The 19,824-nt window shown below is 43.0% G+C and overlaps 10 protein-coding genes across 10 annotated transcripts; 8 read left to right on the forward strand and 2 right to left on the reverse strand.

The window, feature by feature from the left end:
- Positions 1 to 190: 190 nt before the first annotated feature.
- Positions 191 to 2,398, forward strand: NEHOM01_0426 (uncharacterized protein; the record flags this gene model as incomplete). Its single annotated transcript, XM_051489304.1, has 1 exon — positions 191 to 2,398. One exon carries the CDS (start codon positions 191 to 193, stop codon positions 2,396 to 2,398), a length of 2,208 nt encoding a protein of 735 aa, XP_051345264.1.
- An 855-nt stretch (positions 2,399 to 3,253) lies between these two features.
- Positions 3,254 to 3,577, forward strand: NEHOM01_0427 (uncharacterized protein; the record flags this gene model as incomplete). The annotated part of the gene is made up of 1 exon (XM_051489305.1): positions 3,254 to 3,577. One exon carries the CDS (start codon positions 3,254 to 3,256, stop codon positions 3,575 to 3,577), a length of 324 nt encoding a protein of 107 aa, XP_051345265.1.
- A 202-nt stretch (positions 3,578 to 3,779) lies between these two features.
- Positions 3,780 to 7,253, reverse strand: NEHOM01_0428 (uncharacterized protein; the record flags this gene model as incomplete). The annotated part of the gene is made up of 1 exon (XM_051489306.1): positions 3,780 to 7,253. The coding sequence occupies one exon, from the start codon at positions 7,251 to 7,253 to the stop codon at positions 3,780 to 3,782; it is 3,474 nt and encodes a 1,157-aa protein (XP_051345266.1).
- Positions 7,254 to 8,049: 796 nt separating this feature from the next.
- NEHOM01_0429 (uncharacterized protein) lies at positions 8,050 to 9,726 on the forward strand (the record flags this gene model as incomplete). The annotated part of the gene is made up of 1 exon (XM_051489307.1): positions 8,050 to 9,726. The coding sequence occupies one exon, from the start codon at positions 8,050 to 8,052 to the stop codon at positions 9,724 to 9,726; it is 1,677 nt and encodes a 558-aa protein (XP_051345267.1).
- Positions 9,727 to 10,043: 317 nt separating this feature from the next.
- NEHOM01_0430 (uncharacterized protein) lies at positions 10,044 to 13,283 on the reverse strand (the record flags this gene model as incomplete). Its single annotated transcript, XM_051489308.1, has 1 exon — positions 10,044 to 13,283. One exon carries the CDS (start codon positions 13,281 to 13,283, stop codon positions 10,044 to 10,046), a length of 3,240 nt encoding a protein of 1,079 aa, XP_051345268.1.
- Positions 13,284 to 13,768: 485 nt separating this feature from the next.
- On the forward strand, positions 13,769 to 14,704 carry NEHOM01_0431 (uncharacterized protein; the record flags this gene model as incomplete). Its single annotated transcript, XM_051489309.1, has 1 exon — positions 13,769 to 14,704. One exon carries the CDS (start codon positions 13,769 to 13,771, stop codon positions 14,702 to 14,704), a length of 936 nt encoding a protein of 311 aa, XP_051345269.1.
- A 315-nt stretch (positions 14,705 to 15,019) lies between these two features.
- On the forward strand, positions 15,020 to 15,769 carry NEHOM01_0432 (uncharacterized protein; the record flags this gene model as incomplete). Its single annotated transcript, XM_051489310.1, has 1 exon — positions 15,020 to 15,769. One exon carries the CDS (start codon positions 15,020 to 15,022, stop codon positions 15,767 to 15,769), a length of 750 nt encoding a protein of 249 aa, XP_051345270.1.
- A 182-nt stretch (positions 15,770 to 15,951) lies between these two features.
- Positions 15,952 to 16,623, forward strand: NEHOM01_0433 (uncharacterized protein; the record flags this gene model as incomplete). Its single annotated transcript, XM_051489311.1, has 1 exon — positions 15,952 to 16,623. One exon carries the CDS (start codon positions 15,952 to 15,954, stop codon positions 16,621 to 16,623), a length of 672 nt encoding a protein of 223 aa, XP_051345271.1.
- Positions 16,624 to 17,081: 458 nt separating this feature from the next.
- On the forward strand, positions 17,082 to 17,870 carry NEHOM01_0434 (uncharacterized protein; the record flags this gene model as incomplete). Its single annotated transcript, XM_051489312.1, has 1 exon — positions 17,082 to 17,870. The coding sequence occupies one exon, from the start codon at positions 17,082 to 17,084 to the stop codon at positions 17,868 to 17,870; it is 789 nt and encodes a 262-aa protein (XP_051345272.1).
- A 521-nt stretch (positions 17,871 to 18,391) lies between these two features.
- Positions 18,392 to 19,375, forward strand: NEHOM01_0435 (uncharacterized protein; the record flags this gene model as incomplete). The annotated part of the gene is made up of 1 exon (XM_051489313.1): positions 18,392 to 19,375. One exon carries the CDS (start codon positions 18,392 to 18,394, stop codon positions 19,373 to 19,375), a length of 984 nt encoding a protein of 327 aa, XP_051345273.1.
- Between the last annotated feature and the right edge of the window lie 449 nt (positions 19,376 to 19,824).

Raw genomic sequence — 19,824 nt, forward strand, 5'->3', positions numbered from 1 at the left:
TGCCATCACTTGAACACCATCTAGGCATTTGAACTCTATAAGTGATCCAATTGGACCACTTGATAAACCAGTAACTGATGCTTTGGCTATACCTTTATTGGGTTAGGACAAAAACGACCAGTAAGATAAATCGCCTAACTTACCAAAACAGCATTAGTCATCTATAAATGGACGTTGCTTAGCATGGCATATGAACAGCAATACAACCTGTGGGCGCAATAACCTGTGGGTTCTTTTTTGTCAATTGGGTCTACTGTTAGCACTAGTGGGGCGATTCGGTCTTTATGCTGCAAGCCACACTGAATCACTATCAGTTACAATCGATCTTAAGAAAACTATTGACTTGCTGCCAGACCAGCCGTCTCTACAAAACTCCACCATTGCCTTGACAAGTACATCAATGAGCACAGCGGCTGAATGGAATGTGTTTGCAGCCAAACTACAGAACAAAACCAAGATAACCTGTAACCAAGTTGCCATCATTGGGGATGAAGAGAGCTATTCACAAACACGGGCGGTCATTCCAATGAACATCATGGGGTACTTTCTGAGGATCGCAGATACTTCGAACGTTGTTGTTTCTCAGGTTAGTAGCTTTAGTACGGAAAATGCCTTGAATCTTTCTCATCCTGAATCGAAAATACTAACTAGAATTACTTCGTTGTCCTTCAAAAAGTGCCATGCATATGCTATTGGGTCAGTTCTTAATGTTTTAAGGCATCGTTTGCGGCTAAAAAGACTCACAATTCACGAATGTCCAATAGACAACATGCCTTGGCTCGCGACAATAGCATGGGATAGAGATGAAGCTGTCATTGATTTTATGGGCGACCGTAAAGGCCCTGTCCCATTGACACTGGAATTACAGCACATGGAGGCAGTACATGCCACCAACAGAGAAATTTGGCTCTACAACCTTCCGGCGGGCTCTATTATTACATCCGTCATGCCCAAGGGTCGTAATTTTGATCCAAACAGAGGAACTACTTTTAATCTAGCATGTGATGTAGATGCTTGGCATAAACTTCTAATCGGCCCACATGACTACCATTTATCTATCCCTCGTTTGTTTATAACCGATTTAGCGGATCTGACATCGGATTTAAAGAAGATCCAGGCTGACCCCAAGTTTGAAAAGCTGGCCGAGAAGAAAAAGTCGGCTCCCTACAGCTTTGGTGTGATCTGGGCTGCAGGAGCCTGGGAGTTTGGGCCGGCCACAAGAAACATGACTACGGAATTTACTGCCTTTTTAGCTACTATTGGGGCAAAGGCGCAAACCATGAATGTTGGCGTGCCTCCAGGAGACGAATTTGTTGGATGCTCGGACAACTCAATGCACATAGCCGCACTCACTAGTCCCACTGACAAATTACTGACACATCTGTTTGGTACAAAGAACTATGTGTGTATACTGCCAGAAAGATGGCCGGACTCAGCTATTGCAAATTGCGCATTGTCTTGGGTTAAAGTAGTGGAGCCATTTAGTATGAGTTTCACAGAGACAATTAATCAAAATCTAGATAATGATGACTTAACAGCTTTGCAAGGCAATACAGAAGGCAGTTCGACTTCAAAGCAAGCACAAAGCGGTTCTAACAGCCCAAACCCATTCGATGGTCCCGCTCTTCCCAGTAGTTCACCAGTTAAAGCAGACAGTCCAACATCTAAAAGATCCCGTTTTGGTCTAGCGAAATTGAGAACTGCATTCTCTAGCCGCTTGAAGAAATCTACTAGCATAGAAGAACAGGGCAGTACAGATCAACCAGCTCGCGTGCCTCTAGGATTTATTAATGCACTTAAGGAGCTAACTATGTTGCCGGGCAAACTTGCAGAAGGCATCTTTCGTGTCTCCGGCAGCCAAACAACCATCTCGAAGATGTTCCAGGACAACATCATCAACAATAAGCCTATCAACACCAAGGATCTTGAAAATAACGCTAATAACATGCAGCACTGTTTAACCGGGGCCATAAAGAAATACATTGCAAGCGTCCCTGGCGGCATCATCACTAAGAAGGTCTATGATTTGGCGGTAGCTCAACTAAACTCACGTGGAGATTTTATGAGTGCCACCGATGAAGACTATCAAGCCGCCGCAGTTCTCGTTTTAGAACATCTCGATATTGATGCGCAGTGGATCCTAAAGAACTACAGCTTGGTGACTGAGGAGGTTGTTAAACAGATAAAGACTACTAAATTAGATGAAGAAAATCTAATAACTTGCGTGACGGTTTCTTTCTATTCAACGGATGCAGTATTTGTTAAATCCTTGGATCCCGCTAAGCATATTGGTGAAATAACACTTAAGAGAAAGCTTCTGATAGCTATACTACGAAAGGCAAGAACAATGGTATTCTTGCAAAGAACCTCAGATGCAATTGAGTTGAAATTGAGTTGAGTTGTGATTGGATTGGGTTGGAATTGAGTTGAAATTGAATTGAGTTGAGTTGAGATTGGGTTGAGTATTGAGTTCAATTTATTGATTCTGAGTGTTGTATGTTCCTAAAGAACATTCTCGGTTTCTAAAAAGACGGGAAGGAAATTACCTAATAAGGAAATTTCCCTGTCTATAAATAGATCTGAAAATGAATAAATACGAGAGTTTGAAATTGAATTGGGTTGGGTTAGGTTAGTATTATGGAATGTGCGACGATAAATAGTAGATTTTCGGAGTTACTGCAACAATAACTCGTGTTGATATATTCTTGCTTGCTGGTCTTTCAATTTTTTATCTTGGTTTTTGATTTTGAAACTTTGAAAACATCCATATTTTCACAGAAAAGCTCTACTTCTTAATCCGTCGATAAATCGAAGTTATTTATTGGGTTGGGTTGGGTTGGGTTGGTGTTGGGTTATTAAGAATTGATATTGAAGGCTAGCACATATGTTATTCTGTTTATCGCGCTTATTTAGCATGTATAGTTCGGTAAGATATCTTTGGTCGAGAGCAAGCCGTTAAAATAGTAGAATTACTTCGGCTTTGATAGCAGCAAAACACAGATATAGTCTAGTGTTAGTATAAGCATATACCTGCAGAAGAAATGGCTATGCTTATACTAACCCAATACTAACCCAATAGTGGTTGTAGATAGCACTAAAATCGGTCAAGGCGGTTGTTCATGCCTTCCGTTCTACATGTTTTATAACAAAGACGGATTAATTCGTGTGTTTGTTGCACTTAACTGGATATGAATCGAAATGTGTCCTTTTTAAAATACTAATTGTTGATATGCTTTGCTAAATATCTTTCAAAATGCACATTACAAGATCTCGATGGATTTTACTGCTTGTTTTGTTACATTATGCTGCATGCGGCATTGTTGGGGCTGCTCTAGAATTGAGCGTTAGACCTAAAGTTTTAGTTACTATTGCTCGAGTTGTCAAAGCTATCCAACGGCACACGATTGACCCGGATGACATTCCGGACAATAGAGTTGTGGTGCCGAATTTATCCTCTTCTAACCCGGCTACCCACACAAACGCTGCTACTTCCTTGGCAAGAGCATCGCAAAGTAAGCATGCCAGCGCCCATTCAAGCTCTTTTGCACATATGGACAGTAATCCTTCTATGTTCTAGAAAGCGGTTAAGTCCTTTTCAAAAACAACTAGCTTACCACCAAACAAATAAAGATATGTGCTCGTGGCCACAAAACATGCTGCAGTATACTAACCCAACACCACCCAATAATAACCTAACTTAACCTAACACCACCCAAATGGCAATGTAGTGTAATATTTTGAATTTGATTGGGTTTAGTCGAAGGTTGGCTGGGCTAGTATTAATGTGATTTGGATTGGATTGGCTTGGGATGGGTTAGTTGTTGGGCTAGTTGAATGTAGGAAGGCGAGAGTATTTCTGGCCATGTGCCCAACTTGGGTTTGGAATCGGAATTGGTGTTTGGTTGGGGTTGGAATTGGGTAAATATTGTCGTGTCAAATGGAATCGGTGAGGGTAAAGTGTGGCTGGATTTCCATGTAGCTAAATTGCCTGGTAGTTTATAAAAACAGTCCTGGGTCTTGGTCCGCTGACTGTGATACTGAGTTAGTATGTAGTCGCTGAGATCGACTGGCTGGATTAAAATGGGTTCGGGGCAATTAGAATAATTAGTGACAGGTGGTGTGGTTGAAGTACCAGCGTAGGTGTTTGTGGACTGAATTGGAAGGGCCTGATAGAGTTTATAAATTGGTATTTTATCAGCAGCAAAATCATTAATCATGTCTTGATTGATTGTGCATTGGCAGCAAATGCGGATGTCTTTGTCCATAATTAGCACGTGGCTAACGTTTGGATCGAAGGGAGTGGGCGGGAATAAATCATTGTTGGCGGCGTTACAGCTGTTGCATGTCCATTTGCAGAGATCAATGCGGCGGGCGAGAAGACTTATTAAGATCGACATATGGCATGGGTTGATGAGATTCGCACAGGTATGGCCGCTTCTAATGTACAAGTAGAGGTTGTATGATATGCTGAATACAAATCGGCTGGCCTGTGTGCCATCGAGCTTTATCTTGGTAGGATAGCTGTAGTTGGTGATGCCAATACGCGATTTCTGGGGATTATTGTCGTCAATATGAATGTTTAGCCCAATTGCGTTGATTGCCAAATGGTTGTCAACTATAAGGATGGTGTAGTTGTTGGGTAATTTCCATTTGAGAGCTTCGCTCTTCTTTATATCAAGAGGCGGATTGTATATGTTGATTTGGGCTATATTCGGCATTCGAATAGCACACCAGTCTATGATTGTCTTGATGTAATGGTCCTTGAGAAGGTAGTGGATAATGGGTGTTTTTAAATGGTAGTGGGTTTGTGCTGGATTAAGAGCTTGGGCTGGTGAGGCCTGTTCTTGTAGTTGTTTGGCAAGGGATGAGTCTAGGGCTTCAATTGGGGTGTTCCAGGGCTGCAGTATAATATCCCAGGCGCGCATTTGGGTTAGCACCGGGCCGGGAGGGGAATCGGCGGGTTGTGTTGAAGAAAAGTAGTTTTGGCACTCTTTCGCCATGCCTTGGTGGCAATAATAGCCCAGTTTGAGCGCCGGCATGGTGGTATATTGGGTTAGACAGGCTCTAATGTCTTGCACATAGTTGTATTGGTCGGGGCTCGAAAAGTCAGTGGGCAGGGTGTTTAGAACGGCCAAACCGGCGAAAAACTCCTTGTCATTCAGAGCAGAAGGAAATGGGCCATCGTCAACGTACAGCTTGAAAGACATGACCTCTTTCTGTCCGAGGACGGCTGTTTGAGTGAGAAGAGGTGAATAAGCATGGGTTAGTGCGTTGATGTAAAGTAGGTTTTGGAAAGGATAGCCAGATGGTGCACACTTTGTAAGAATGGCCAAGAGTTCTGGATATCTGCTGGGGCCTGTGTAGATGCGGGTGTTGGAGTTGGCAAACACACACTGCGTTAAAATATACTCGACGGCGCGTGGGTGACAACCAATGTTAAAACAGATTCGGGCGGCGTGGACGTGGCAGGGTGAATCGGGTGGAGGCAGTGGCTTTTGTCTGCTAGCAGGGTCGGGAAGATCAACGAAGTCTACTACTGCGGCGTCAGAAAGTTTAGCGAGTAAGGTTAGAAGAGGGAACTCTTCGTCTTGGAATTGAATGGTGAGCGTATGCTTGACCACCAGGCTTCTGATTGAGCCAGCGCTTTCGGAAGTCAAGATGTTTTTGAATGGGTTTGCAATCTTTTCAGTTAGATAGGGAGTCGGTGTGATGTATATGTCCAGTTGGTATTGTGAGATTAGCGTTGGGTTAGTATTTGATTGATCGGGCAGTGGCTGGTAGGGTCTATTTTGAAGTCCATTTATACAATTGCAGAGGGCATTGATCTTATTAAAGGCTTGCATGAGCTCAAGGCTAGTTGGCTCGGTGTCAATTTGAATAATAGTGATTGGGTTGATCGGAGAAAGGGTGGTGATCTTCATATATTTCAGAACAATCTTCATTGTCGCAAGTAGGTGTTTCATTGAGATAGTATTGGGTGTATTAGAGCTCTCGGTGGTAATGACCTTATTCTCCCAAATAGCATCATAGATGATTTGGACAGAAGAAACAACTAAAACAGGGTCCTGTGAGCAGCCGGCACAGCAACCGAGCAATGCTAATGCCCAATCACACCCCCGGGACTGTGTGTCCATCCAGTGCACAACTCTTTCCACCGAGGCACTCTGAAAATATGGCTCGTAGAGAATAGTCAGGTTTAGCAATGTTTGCAATGAATAGCCGTCTTTCTTATTAGGCGCAAAGATCCGAAGAATATCGTAATCAATAATTAGCTCGGTGGTGAGTCTGTTGGCTAGAAAGTCAACTACAACCTTTCTTAGAGCCGGGGACCGGAAAAGATGTCCCTCTATCTTTCCCGCGCGATCGTACTTGCAAAGAGTTAGGGAGCGGCAGCTTTTCGGGCTAGACAAGCAATACTGTAGTGGCTCGGGGGACATGTCGCAGACCAGAACAAGAGTGTAATTATCGCACCAGGCAAGTCTAGCGAAAACCTGCCATGTGACTCTTTCGGCATTAGTCGCGGCGAGAGAAGTAGAAGGTACTAGGTTGTAGCTAGTAATGGCCAGTGAAATAACGGGTACTATCGTGTAGACGGCGTCTAACAAGTTGATGATCCAAGCGCCATGATCGATCACATTCAAAGCAACCGGATCTTTGCTAGAAAGACACGCTTTTTGCTCGTCGGTGAAGTAGAAGGAAATAGGTTTGGCATTAAACGCGGTGAATACTCCTTCTTCCAAATCAAGCACTTTGGGGTTGGCAAGCAACAGCAGTCGCTGAATAAGCTGTCCAGAAGCTGACGGGTTGTGTGGTATGCCAGCAATTCTGATCCGAGTGGCTTGTATTACTGATAGCTGGGTCAGTGTGTTTAATTGACCGGTGTCCCGAACTATGGTTAGGATTTTAGAGGCATCTAGTAGAGTATCTGGATGGAGTTTTAGAGCCCATTGCGAGCCCCGGGGCTCTAAGTTGGCAGGGGCAAATGGTGTTATAAGATTCTCGTCTTCCTTCAATGGGCGATAGGTTTGGTATAGATCGAACATTTGTTGTAACTGGTGCAGCAGTGTTTCTTTATCCATCAAAGAGCTGGTTTGGGGCTGGTTTTTATGTGATTCTCTGATTAGAAGCGATAGTTGGGATTTGAATGTGGGTGTGGGTTGGGCACTGGACAGGATTAGTTGAAATATTAGGCAAAGAAACATTAGGATGGGCTGAGTTAGTATTGGGTTAATGTATCTTGAAATAGATTTCATGAAAATTAAAAAGCGTATCTATTTAAAGTTGTTATTTACTTGGGTTAGTATTGGGGTGGTATTGAGTTGGTGTTAAGATAATGTTTCAGTGATTTTCACTTTAAAATAAGTTATATACAAGAGCAGAGGTCTTTATTCCTCATTGGGCTGGTGTTTTTATCGAAGAGATTGCTCCTAAATTTTTGAATTTTGGTATCACAATTCCAAACTGCAATATAGTCTGGAGTTAGGAAAAGACCATTAGAATAGGAGCTATAAAACCCAAGAATCCCAACTCAATACCAACCCAATGGTAAGATCAACCATAAACTATCGTAATTTATTCAAAACGCTCTCTATTTAAGCTTAAGAATGTGATCGTTTACGCCTCCTATCTGTATATATTGAAAAGTAAACAATTAGCTATGATACGTCATTTTGAGATTAAAGACAACTTGTTCTTGAGAATCAATACATCTTTCATGTGAATACTGCATGGCCCGTGGACACACAACACCTCTATCAACTTATATCAACTTGGGTTGGTTTAGTATTGGGTTAGTATTATTTGGACCGAATAAATCAAAATGGTCTTGAAAGTTAAAGAGACAAATACAAAAATGAATTGAATGTGAGTTTAATTCTGGCTTAGTATTGGGTTTAGTTCAGATTTTTGTTTGGTTTGTAGTGTTGATTTAGTGTTGGATTAGTGTTGATTTAGTAGTGGGGAAGGGCAGGAGACAACAAAAATGCCTGCTGTTTAATGAAAGACGCCGTGCTGATATCTAGTACTTACTCTTGGGGCAATCTTTTTGAAATGAAAGAGATAAGAATGGTTACATTGTCACTTAGGTTTATTTGGGTTAGTATTGGGTTGGTGATGGGGTTAGCCAGTGGACATATGGAGTGTGCCCAGATTCAAGAGATCATCAATTACGACAAGTCTAAGAGCCTGATATCGCAAATATACTTTATGCGGGCGGACAAGGCTATGTTAAAGCAAGAAATCGGGCCGGATGGGATAAAAGCTAAACAGATCACTCTGATTTGGCTACAACTCTTATCGAGTGACCTTAAACGAGAGGAGGCCGCTGAAATTGAAGGAAGGTTTAATGACATACTGGGAATAAAAACAACCACCCGACTGACAGGAATCGTGGTAGAATGGGTTAAGAGGTTGTACAATAGTGAGCCAATTATGGAAAGGTACAACTGTCTCTTCCAAAAGATCGGCGTATGTGCCAGAGACTCGTTTTTGCTCCTATTGAACCCAATAAACCACTACCCATCAAGGAAACCGAACGCCAACCCACAAAGCGCATTGCAACTCGTCCAAAGCTTACTCAATGAGAACCAGTGCAAGTTCGTAGAATTCTACTGGGCGTTAGATCGTGGCGGTATGTATCAGAAGATCAAAATAACCATAACATACGCCTATCACACCCCCTATCAAAATGTCAAACTGGCTAGCTTAGTGCTGCTGGAGAATAATATAACCAAAGCCAATCTCACCATAGTTGGTCGAGGGTCTGAGAGCATATCAATGAAGAACCCGTTGGAAAATCTGATACTGTACACACCGCACACGCAAATACAATCAATAGCGGTGGATGGCTTTATTCTTGTCAATAGTCTCGATGTCTGGGCAAGCAGGTGGAGAACGAGTTTGTGCCAAATCTTTAAGACGTCCAAGCTATCACTAAAACTGAGCCGGCTTAGGGTGGGCATTAAGAAGAAAGAGATATTCGGAAAGGGCGATGGGTGGTTGGTAGTGGATGTTAAGATACAGTTTATGCAGATCCAGCAAATCATAGTGTATGACTTCGAAGGGGGCTTTGAATCAGAGTTGTTGCGCTACAAGTGCCTTATTCTGCCGACGGTTGCTCATCTGGTCATGATTACAGGGTTCAGGCTGCCCAAGACCCGGGTGGGGCTGATGTGGATCGGCAGCAGCGACCAAAGTTTAGATTTTAGGGCGTGTATGCCATCTGCCCGAACTTACTTCAAGATAATTTATTGGGATGAGGGTGGAATTTGGGTCAATGAGATGATAAACAGGCTGATTACCTATGGAAGTATGATTAATAAGGAGTTAACTGGTGAGATTAAACAAATGCTGAAAGGGGCCAAAGAACTAGGCAAACTTGATATTGGATATCACGGAGTCAAGGTCATGCTTAAGAGCCACCAGTCTTTCCCGGCGTGCGTATCGGCTCTTCAATGCTACTACAAGGTTATTACAGAACTGTTGCAGAATATAGTGTCTAGTCTCGTCGACTTGAAAATTAAGCCACCCAACCGGCCGAAGCTCTTGCAAATCTTGGTCAAGGTTGCGTGTGCGGGACAGATAATTTCCAACTTCCTCTTTTACGCCAGTATAGAGAACGAGATTGTCGTCGACACCAAGGAATGGGATCAGAGCCTCTACGAATACAACCAATTGCTTATTCAGCTGAATGAGAAAGCAAAGGCATTTGAGCTGTCTAGAGTTTGAGGTTGAAGGCCAACTGCGCCAAAGAATAATATGGCAGATAATATGATTAAATTGAATCGAGTTAGTTTTATTGGATTAGTATTGGATTAGTATTGGGTTGGTTTAGGATTGGTTTAGGATTGGGTTGGGTTAGTTTCAATTTATTGATTAGAAGATGAAGTTGTTTTGCCAAAGGGAATTAGGCTGTCTTATGGATATAGAGATGGATTGGTATAGAAATGGATTGGTATTGGGTTGAAATTGAGTTGGTATTGAGTTAGGTGGCATGAGGATGTCAAAAAAGGCGTATCGGCACTAGCCTAATACCAATTCAACACCTAAACAATATGGATGCACTGTGTGAGGTAAGTCGCGAAGTTGTCGGTTGCTATGGGATTATCGTGATAAATTGGGTAGAAATAGATTTGGCTGTCGCCCCAGGTTAATCTTTTAAGCCATTCGAGACTGGTAAAAGGAACGCTAGTACTGCCGCTTGCAAAGACAAAGTTGAACGCGGAAACAGCCCTAATATCGCGAAGTCTCCTATACACCAGCTCGTGTCGACATAATGGACAAGTAGAGGCTTCTCGAACCAGAAGCTGAACTCCGCATTCATTACAAATCGCATGCCCGCATGTGAAATAGCAAAAGAGTTCAAAGTTGTTATCAGAACTAAATTCAGCCACAGGCAGTGCAGGGTCTGCTTCTTTTGCGTTTGTGTCTAGTTTCTTCGGCGCAGTATAAAGGGACTTGTAGCAAATTGGACAGAAGATCTTATCCTTGTTGTTTTTGCAGTCATTTATGACCATTTGAAGTGGTGTATTGATAACAGCGTGTTTGGGGGCAATCCGGTCGAGTTGCTTATCGGACATAGCAGCCAGCCGGGCCAACATTCTCCGTGATACTATCGTGATTTCGTGCTGATAATTGGAGACGTTCGCTAGCAAGCAGCTGCCATATAGTCGGAGTTTCACATTAGTGGGCGGTTCGTTTAGTTTGGTCGGCTCTATTATAATGGCTTTAAGCTGCTCAAGACCCATAACCATATAGTTACGCGACTTAATAGTACACCGCACGTGGCTTGGCATATTGATATTAATGAGCCTTAGAAAGTTCATGTCTGTGAACTCGTAGGCTATCCAGCGAAGAACGGTTACGAGTTGGGGCTCAGTTAATGGGTGGCTGTAGTTGAAACACAACACTAACGACTTAACGGATCTTCTCGGAATAGATTCCAACTGCGCTTGGGTTAGGTTTATGGCCTGACTATCGATGAAAGCAGCTGTTATGGCAGACAGGCTGACGTTGTACAAAACAAACTCTTCCCTGGCTACAAAGATAAGCCGCTTAGAATGAGTTGATGTGCTGGCGAGGTAGGTCTCGAATGACATGCATGGGAATTGAATTCCAAAACTCCAAAGTTCGTATAGGAGTTCACTATAGAAGCTAACATCGGTGCCGTCCACCCGTAGGAACAGTTTGTGCAGGCCAAGATCTTCCACTCTCATCCCCTCTTTGGTTTTGTTCTTTATATATCTGAACAGTGAGAAGCCTTTGATTTTCTCGCGTTGGTGGCAGTTTTTGACCTCATTTAGCTCAAGGAAGTCGCTGAGCCAGAGTTGTGAGATATTCTGGGCTGGCGGATGAGCGAGAATCTGAGCAATGGCCAGGTTGCTGAAGTGTTGATTTCGAAGATGAATTTCTGTTGGCCCCACAAAGGCATACAGCATCAAGAGGCTATAGACAACCTGCCCATCAACGTTGTCCAGCACCAAGGTTTGGATCTCCAGCCGGTACTGGGACTGGTCATCGGCCTTTAACTTTATAATAGCTTGATGAAGGTTGGTGCTAAACTGCCCAGCAACCCGAAGATTCAATATTTTGAGCTTCTGGGCTGTGATGTTGCGGAAAAGAGCTAGAACAGCAATGAATTTAGTGGGTAGACTTTCACTTGGGACCCCAATACCATCAATTTCTATAACTGTATAGCGTATGTTTTGGCAAAAGCATAGGTATCCTTGGGCTTTGTAGTTGCTGAGCTTAGTGTCTAAATAACCCAGGCTAAGCTGGATAAGGACCGACTCTTTAACTTTCCAGCCGGGAACGTTAAGAAAGTCTCCATCGCAGATAACATCCAAGCCCTGGACCTCGCTAGGTATTCTTATCAAAGCTTTGATGTTCCAGAGCGTTTTAAGAGTCTCTAACAGGTCGAGCCTTGGGTTAGTGTACTTGATCTGAACTTCATTAACCGCCATGCCGTATTTGGTGCAGGCTTCTCGAGTGTATATGTTGCGGTAGAGGTCTAAGGAGCCGCACGGCATATTGAAATCAACCATGAAAATGGCCTTGGCTGCAAAGATGCGGGGTGTGGGGGTGACTTCTTGCTGGATAGCCTGGCGCATCAGTTGAATAGATCTGGTGTTGATGTTAAGACCCAAAATTGTATGGATGAAAATGAGAGCCGGGTTGTGCCTTCCCAGGTATTGCAGAAGTTGCCAGGTTATTTCCAGAACTAGCTGGAGCTGAACCGCTGACTCGTCCATGAGACCGACCAGAGTAAGTTTCGTCTGTGCCGAGCCTGAAATATTGACCTGGCCACATTTAGCAGAGAGTCTTTGCAGAAACTCCAAATCAATGCTGGCTGTTTTGGGCAGGCATGTAAAAGAGAGAAGGTAGTCCTCTATTAAGGAAATCTGGGTGAGAAGGTGTGTGTGGTTGATTTCTCTGCCGCTCAAGTTGACATGCGAAATTGGCCGTAATACAACAATGCCATAGAAGGACAGGTTGAAAAGCTTAATGCCGGGCGAAGTCGAGAATTGAACTTGGCACGGTGTTGTGTAGTCGGCATGGCAGATGGTTTTCAGAGCCTCTATCCGGGCAGTGGCCAAGCCAAACACATCAACGCACTTCTTGTCCGACAGCCCAGAATCAAAACATAGCACCAGGACGGCACAATCAATCATATGGATAACGCGAGATATAATTTGCAGGTTCAGTAGAAGACGCGCTGAAGTGTGCTCAGCTGAAGTAACCCAAATGCGGCAAGAATGTGGCGATCTAATAACAGCAATATTTGCTAGCTCAACCAATGCGACCCGGGTCTCATCCTCATCGAGGTACTCTGGCAGCTGAAAGTAAACGCAGGGGCCCTGATAATCGATTATATACCTAGGTGCCAGTGAGACAAGGTTATGATCAAAAATTGGAGTGTCTGAGCGGCTAGGGGTGTATGGTAGAACCGTTATAGTCTGGCTAGTGTCATAAAACGCAAATCCAAGCCATTGCAAGGTCTTGAGCATCTTATTCGAGTCCACAAAGTCCAAGCGGTCAGTTGTATTCGAGCCACCGGCACCTCCGAGTAGCACTAACACGGCACACAGCCCAACAATACTAACCCAATGGTGGCGTCTCTTAGCGTTAAGAGGATAGCTTCTAGGAATGGTAGCGGCAAGCATTATGAGTAGCATCTGCATGATTTGTCTGCCGAATGCAATGGCAAGGCAGCCAGCTGAAGGTTGTTTTATGCTATGTCGCTTATTGGAACCTGGTAGTTTATTCATATAAAGAGATAGTGGCATAAGATCTGGAAATAAAAAAGAAGATAGCAAAGCCTGGCCAGGATGCCTAAAAAGGAAAATGATAGATAAGATGGATGTTTTGAGAAAAAGTGTAGTGTCACCAGGTTATTTATCTTCACTAGATTAATACAATCACCAGTATTTCTACCCAATACACTTAGTCCTGCGATACTAATTGGGTTGGTGTGGTGTGGTGTGAAGTTGGGGTTGTGTGAAGTGGAATGGAGTGGAGTTGAGGTAGTGTGGAGTGTTGGGTTGGGTTGGGTTGGACTTGTTGTGAATATAAGCACCAGATAAACCAATACCAACCCAAACTAACCCAATACTATACTGACATAGATATTTTGTTGGGTTAAGGCCAGTCAGACAACAAGTAGATCAGATCAGCTCAACGCAGAAATCCAAAGTAAAGTTATGCTAAACAATCAAAATGATTGATGAACAGAAGGATTGATATTTACTGAAGACGGAGAGAGCAAATTTGCATGTTAGGCAGGTACTCAAAAGGCTTACGGATCTGGTGCCATTGTATTGGCGTTTGGTTTAGTACATTTAGCGCAACTGAAGTGCTTGGCGTGAAGTTTGTTGATTCGTCCGACCGTACTGATGGTAAAGACTCCGAGAAGCCAGGTCGGTCTGGATCGTTTACGAAGAGATCTTGTGCGATAGCCCTTGCTAACTTCCGGCGCGTGGATGCCGCGATCACCGCGGTGTTAGATGCTGCGTTAGAAGAGCAGAGAGACGAGCAAAGCAGAAGCCCATCCTTCAATGCGCCGGCAGACAATTATAGCACAACAGACAAACCAATGATAACCCAACTCAAACATCCCGGTCATTTTGGTCAATCCAAGACCACCCCCAATCCAGCTCTAATCGCCCGACTAGAGGAGCTACTAGTCATTTCCAGCGCAGCCGACCACACCTGGACAGAATATTCCTATGCGGACGGCCAATCGGAATGGGTTCTTGAGCTAAACACTGAGGCTATCTTGCCAGTCATATCGAGTAACTACAACAACTACCATGTCATTGGTGTATGGGAGCGTTGGGGAGAGAAAGACTACGACCAGTGTGTTGAAGACTTGCGCTCGTTGCGGGTCATCAAAAGCGCCATCCCTGTGCGGATTTTAGGCCTCAAGATGGAGTACGCGCAGAAAGCTGGCCGGTTACTGCTTCTTCTCATGCGAGTGCTGGACGTACCAAGGCTCAGCATCGACTGGCTCGACCCAACTGAGGAGGGTGACGCGCTTGATCTAGAGGACATGCGAGCATGGGTAGCAAACATACCGCCGCACATAAAACGGCGACCAACCACATTCCACATGTTCAAAGCTGGCCGCGGTCGGCGATGGGATCCGTTCTTTGCGCTGGTCAACGAAAGCTATACCACGCAAAAGAAGCGATTAGCAGGCCATAAATAAAAGCCATGTGTTCCAGATTAGCTAGCAAATTGGATTGTGTTGGGTTAGTTTGGGTTGGGTTAGTATTGGGTTGGTATCAATTCTTGTGGGTTTAGTATAAATAAATTACTTATCTAAGATTGTACAATAAGAGGGAAGCTTTGTGACCCGGCAATCAACTTGTGCCAGATAGAGGACAATGTGATTGAATGGGGGTTAATGTTGTGGGAGTATTTATATTGGGTTAGTTTGGGTTAGTATTGGTACTATTGGGTTAGTATTAGTACTATTGGGTTAGTTTAAAAATCTAACCCAATTCCAAGATAAGAAAATTTGATGTTAGGATTAGATTGGAAGTTAGTATTAATGAGATTATGCTGCGCTCTGGTTATAATTGGCGCGGGATTAGCCAGTGTAGATGGCTATTTGGATACGTTTAGTGAGTTGATAGAAGATATCAGCCCAGACTTTGAAATTTTCACTGACATTGTTGAACCAGCATTCGGTGAAGAGGAAAACCAACCCAGCCCACAACTAATCGCGGCTTTAAAAGCCTTTGAAGTAATTGACGGAACGTCCAATTACCATTTGACAAAATATGTGGACTTGGCGAACACTACTGCATACTGCGCTCTTACGGTCAAGTCAAAAAGCATGGAGAGCACTAAGAGTTCCTGTTTTATTACTATTACTCTCGGCCTAGCCACACAAACGCCAGCTAATCAAGACCCTCAGAGCATGGGCTATGTATATGTATCAACACCCCCGGAAAACTGGTTCTTTTTGGGAGCCACAACCAACAAAGGAACCATGGTTATCAAAATACTCTTGGATTTGCTGCAAGCCACGCCCCCTCTTACAATCGGCATAGATTGGGTTGACACAATCAGCTCGGTAGGCGACACTCAATCGGCCTCAGATCACATTCCAGACAATGAAAAGACGCTAACGCTTTCTATTAATGTCAATATACTAGATAATTACGAGGACTGGATGCCAATATTTAAGGAAATCAAAAGAAAGTGCGAAGCTTCAAAAAGTAAGGATGTTTTAGTCTTTGACGACAACGGTTTACTTAATGATTAATCTAAATAAAACTCTAGCCAGCAGCACTTAATGCTTTAAATACTAACTGTCGTGCACCGGGGAAGGGATAGTGCCTTTCAACCAAACACACTCAACTAAAGACTGATTTTGAAGTGGACAGATTAGTATTATGATGATTTATTTGAAGATTTAATAGAATTCTTGCAAGATAAGGAAAATAAATGAAGTGGATGTGCGTATTAATGAGAGTGTGTTACATTTATGTAGGATTGGGTCTAGTAATGGCTAGTGCAGACGCTAATTCTAATCCCAGCTCAATTCAGCCTAGTCCTAAGCTAATAGCCGCTTTAACAGAGTTTGGAATAATTGATGAAGAAACTGAGTATAGCATGGTAGCGCCTAGCGATTCTGAGAGCTCAAGTGCCTCAAGTGCCTCAAGCGAAACAGACAACACCATCTGCTGGGATCTTAAATTCAACCCAATGAATACCAGAAACGCCCAAAACACATGCTTTATTATCTTAACTTTAGGCCCAGCCGTTCCAATTCAGGCCGAAGTAGAAGAAATACTTCAACAAGACTTCAAAGCAAGTGGGGGGGTGTATATAAAACAAAGCCCAAATCAACTGGATATTTGGGGAATAGCAACAGACAAGAATGACAAAGCAGCCAAAACATTCTTAAACCTTCTGCGAGCCATGCGTCTTGACCAAGCTGGGTTAGACTGGATTGACAAAACAGAAGCGGTAAGCAATGCAACTGCTGTACTTAGCAATCAAACCGCACCAGAAGGCATCCGGGACAAAGAAGAGATATTAGAACTTAGTCTTGAATTTGATGTTACTATAGTAGAAGGTGTCGAGCAGTATATGCCACTCATTGGGTTAGGGTAGTGCTGTCATACGACCACTACTCCTTTCTCACGACGATCAACTTAATTGCTGGCAAGCTACTCACTACTTCGTACAGGATGTTTTAACCAAAGTAACTTTTCATATCTTATATGCAATTCGATATGACGTCATCCTCTCACTCAAACTCACATATATCTAATAAAAAGTGTCGGTGTTCGTAGCAAGGAAAGTCTTTAATGGAGTATGTATTGGGTTGGTGATGTATTGGGTTGGTGATGTATTGGGTTGGTGATGTATTGGATTGGTGATGTATTGGGTTGGTGATGTATTGGGTTGGTGATGTATTGGGTTGGTGATGTATTGGGTTGGTGATGTATTGGGTTGGTGATGTATTGGGTTGGTGATGTTTTGGGTTGGTGATGTATTGGGTTGGTGATGTTTTGGATTGGTGATGGTTGCTTTTGAAATTTAATAAAATTTAGAGATAAGAAAAAGGAATGTCAGGAATGAGTTTGAAGTTAGTATTAGTGTGGTTATGTTTTGTTGTGGTGTGGTTTGGTCTAGTATTGGGTAGCGCGATTGGCAACCCAGACTCTAACCCAATGGATAAGGAAACCTCCAACGCATCGGCTGGTTTATCTCATCTAAGAGCCAATGAAAATCAGGCTAAATGGCCTTTGAATTATCAATCCAACCCAATAAAACCAGATACTCGACTAGTCAACTGGCTGCAGGAGATCCACATGATTAAGAAGTACGATGACCATGAATGGGTATATGACCCTAAGCTATCTAAGTGGGACCTTTATTTAGAGGGGGATACAATTCCCAGGCCCACTAAATATCCAATGTATCTTATACTCTATACAACAGAAGAAATAACCGCATATCGTTGCCAAGAGTATTTTGAACAGCTTAACAAGCTAAACAAAGTCAAGTGCAGTATTCCCGTGCACATTGCACTTCTATGGAAGTGGCGGGGCCAAGGAGTATTCAAATTGATTCTTATTCTGTTGCGGACTTTTGACACCCCCAGGTTAGAGATTATGTTAGCAGGGAGCTTATTCAACCCCAACTCAATACAAACGGAAAAGGATCCAACAGAGCTAAAGTACTTACTAAAAGACATTCCAGAGGAAATGAAGAAGAGAGTGACTATTTTCTCGGCTAAGGAAAAGCACGAAGATATGAAGTGGCATAGCTTTTTTGAAATGATCAAACGAATCTATATCCAATCTAATACTACCCTAGACGAGCCCAACTCAACTCAACCTAACCCAACTTAACTCAATAAATACTAAGTGTCTACTAAGTAAGCGATAGTCGTTGCTAGCACTAATTTGCATCCTAATTTAACTCAACTTAACACTTTATTGAGTTGGTGTAACAAGATGGAATGAGATAGGCTGTGGTGGAGTTAGTTAGATGTTAGTTGCAGAAGTACCACAGAAAACAAGCAAAGGCAGCTATCCAATGCGTATCCGCTGACTAAGAATGAGACACAACTGGCTCTCAGCCAAACTTCTGTTCTTTCTGCTGCGAGTCATGTATATGTTTGGGTTGAGTTAAGTTAAGTTAAGTTAAGTTGGGATGAGTTAAGTTGAGTTGAGTTAAGTTAAGTTGGAATGAGTTAAGTTGAGTTGAGTTAAGTTGAGTTGAGTTAAGTTGGAATGAAATGGTTTATGGGACGGAAGAGTGAAATACTCAGATTAAGGAGATTAATAAAGTTAAAATAGTTGAAATAATCAAAAAGATCAAGGGATAGTGAGATAGTAAATTAAAAAGCTAGAAGAGATAGAAAATTCGTATGTTCAGGTTCTTACAAGCAGTACAAGTTAAGAGATCTTATCTTTGGGTTTGTGCTCTGTTGGCAGGTCTTGGGTTAGCATCTGGAATCTATTGTTTGTGGCAGCTGAATTTGAAAATAGCCTGTAGTGATGCAGAGCAGCCAGAGCAGTCGGAGTCTTCTCTCCCTATCCCAATAGGCCAGGCGAATGGGCGCATGGAAGTACACCGAGTCGATTCCGCAATTCAAGTAGAAGAGAACAATCCACTCACTCCATCCAGCGCAGTATTATCATTACCACCCATTTCGTCTACCCTACCAACCCTACCAACTCAAACACCATCTAACCCAATAACACCCATTGCATCCGCTCCATCCATTTTATCCAACTTAGAACGACCTCGACTCCCTCTATTACCACCTCCACTCCTATCACTAACCTGGCGACTAAAGAACTTAAAGATAATTGATCAAAACACCGATGTTACCTGGATAACTCACCAGAGCCAATACAATACGACTAGTTGGAGTCTTATACTAAACCTAGATCAAATGGCTCTAAACAGTGAGCCGGTGCATAGACCAATTTATCGCATTGTTATTCCTAAGTCGTGGGATAAAAACGAGTACAACAACTCTTGCCAGGACTTGGGTGTCCTGCAGAAGCTCACAGGCCAGGCGCCCGTAGTTGTTCATGGTCTATGCTTGGACTATGGTCCGGCGTCCTTTAAGTTGCTTCTTCTGCTGCTGCGCATCCTAAACATGCCTCGAGTAGAAATACGCATGAACAGTCAGGTCCTGCACAGCGAAGATATTCAGACCACACGGATGCTAGCTGGCATAGACTACCTACTTGACGACCTTCCAGAAGACATAAGTGGCCGAGAAACTCTTTTACGTGTGCATACACCAAATACCGTCGAGTACTGGAGAGAGATCCTCAAGTTAGTCATCCAGACGTACAGCAAGTTAGAATTAAGAAAGTGTCCTGTTAAGCTCAAATAGGTTTAGGTAGGTTAATGTGCAGTGAAATGGATTAAGTTAGTATTGGGTTGAGTTAGTATTGAATTGAGTTAGTATTGGGTTGAGTGAATGACTTGAGTAAATTGGCACAGGTTGAGTGAGGATGAAATCTTGCAGGTGAAGATTGCAAGGGCCAAATTGAACAGATCAAAGTTGTTAAAATAAAACTACGAGATTGGCAGTATAGTTTGTGTTTAGTATGGTGTTAGTATGGTATGGTGTTGGGTTGTGAAAGAAAAGGGGTGATTAGTGGGTTTCAGGTGCGGAGATAGAGTGGTATATTCCTGTTCTGGCAACTCAACTCAACTTAACTTAAGTGGTGGTGAGAAAAAGGGCTATAAGAAGAGTCAGCAAATGGAGTAAGTTGAGATGGGTTAGGTGACATAAATCAAATTGATAAGAGTGGTATAAGGAAGTATTTGAGGTAGCAA

This window comes from Nematocida homosporus (genome assembly GCF_024244095.1).
Source record: "Nematocida homosporus strain JUm1504 chromosome Unknown 4454, whole genome shotgun sequence".
NCBI classification, from domain to species: Eukaryota; Fungi; Microsporidia; genus Nematocida; species Nematocida homosporus.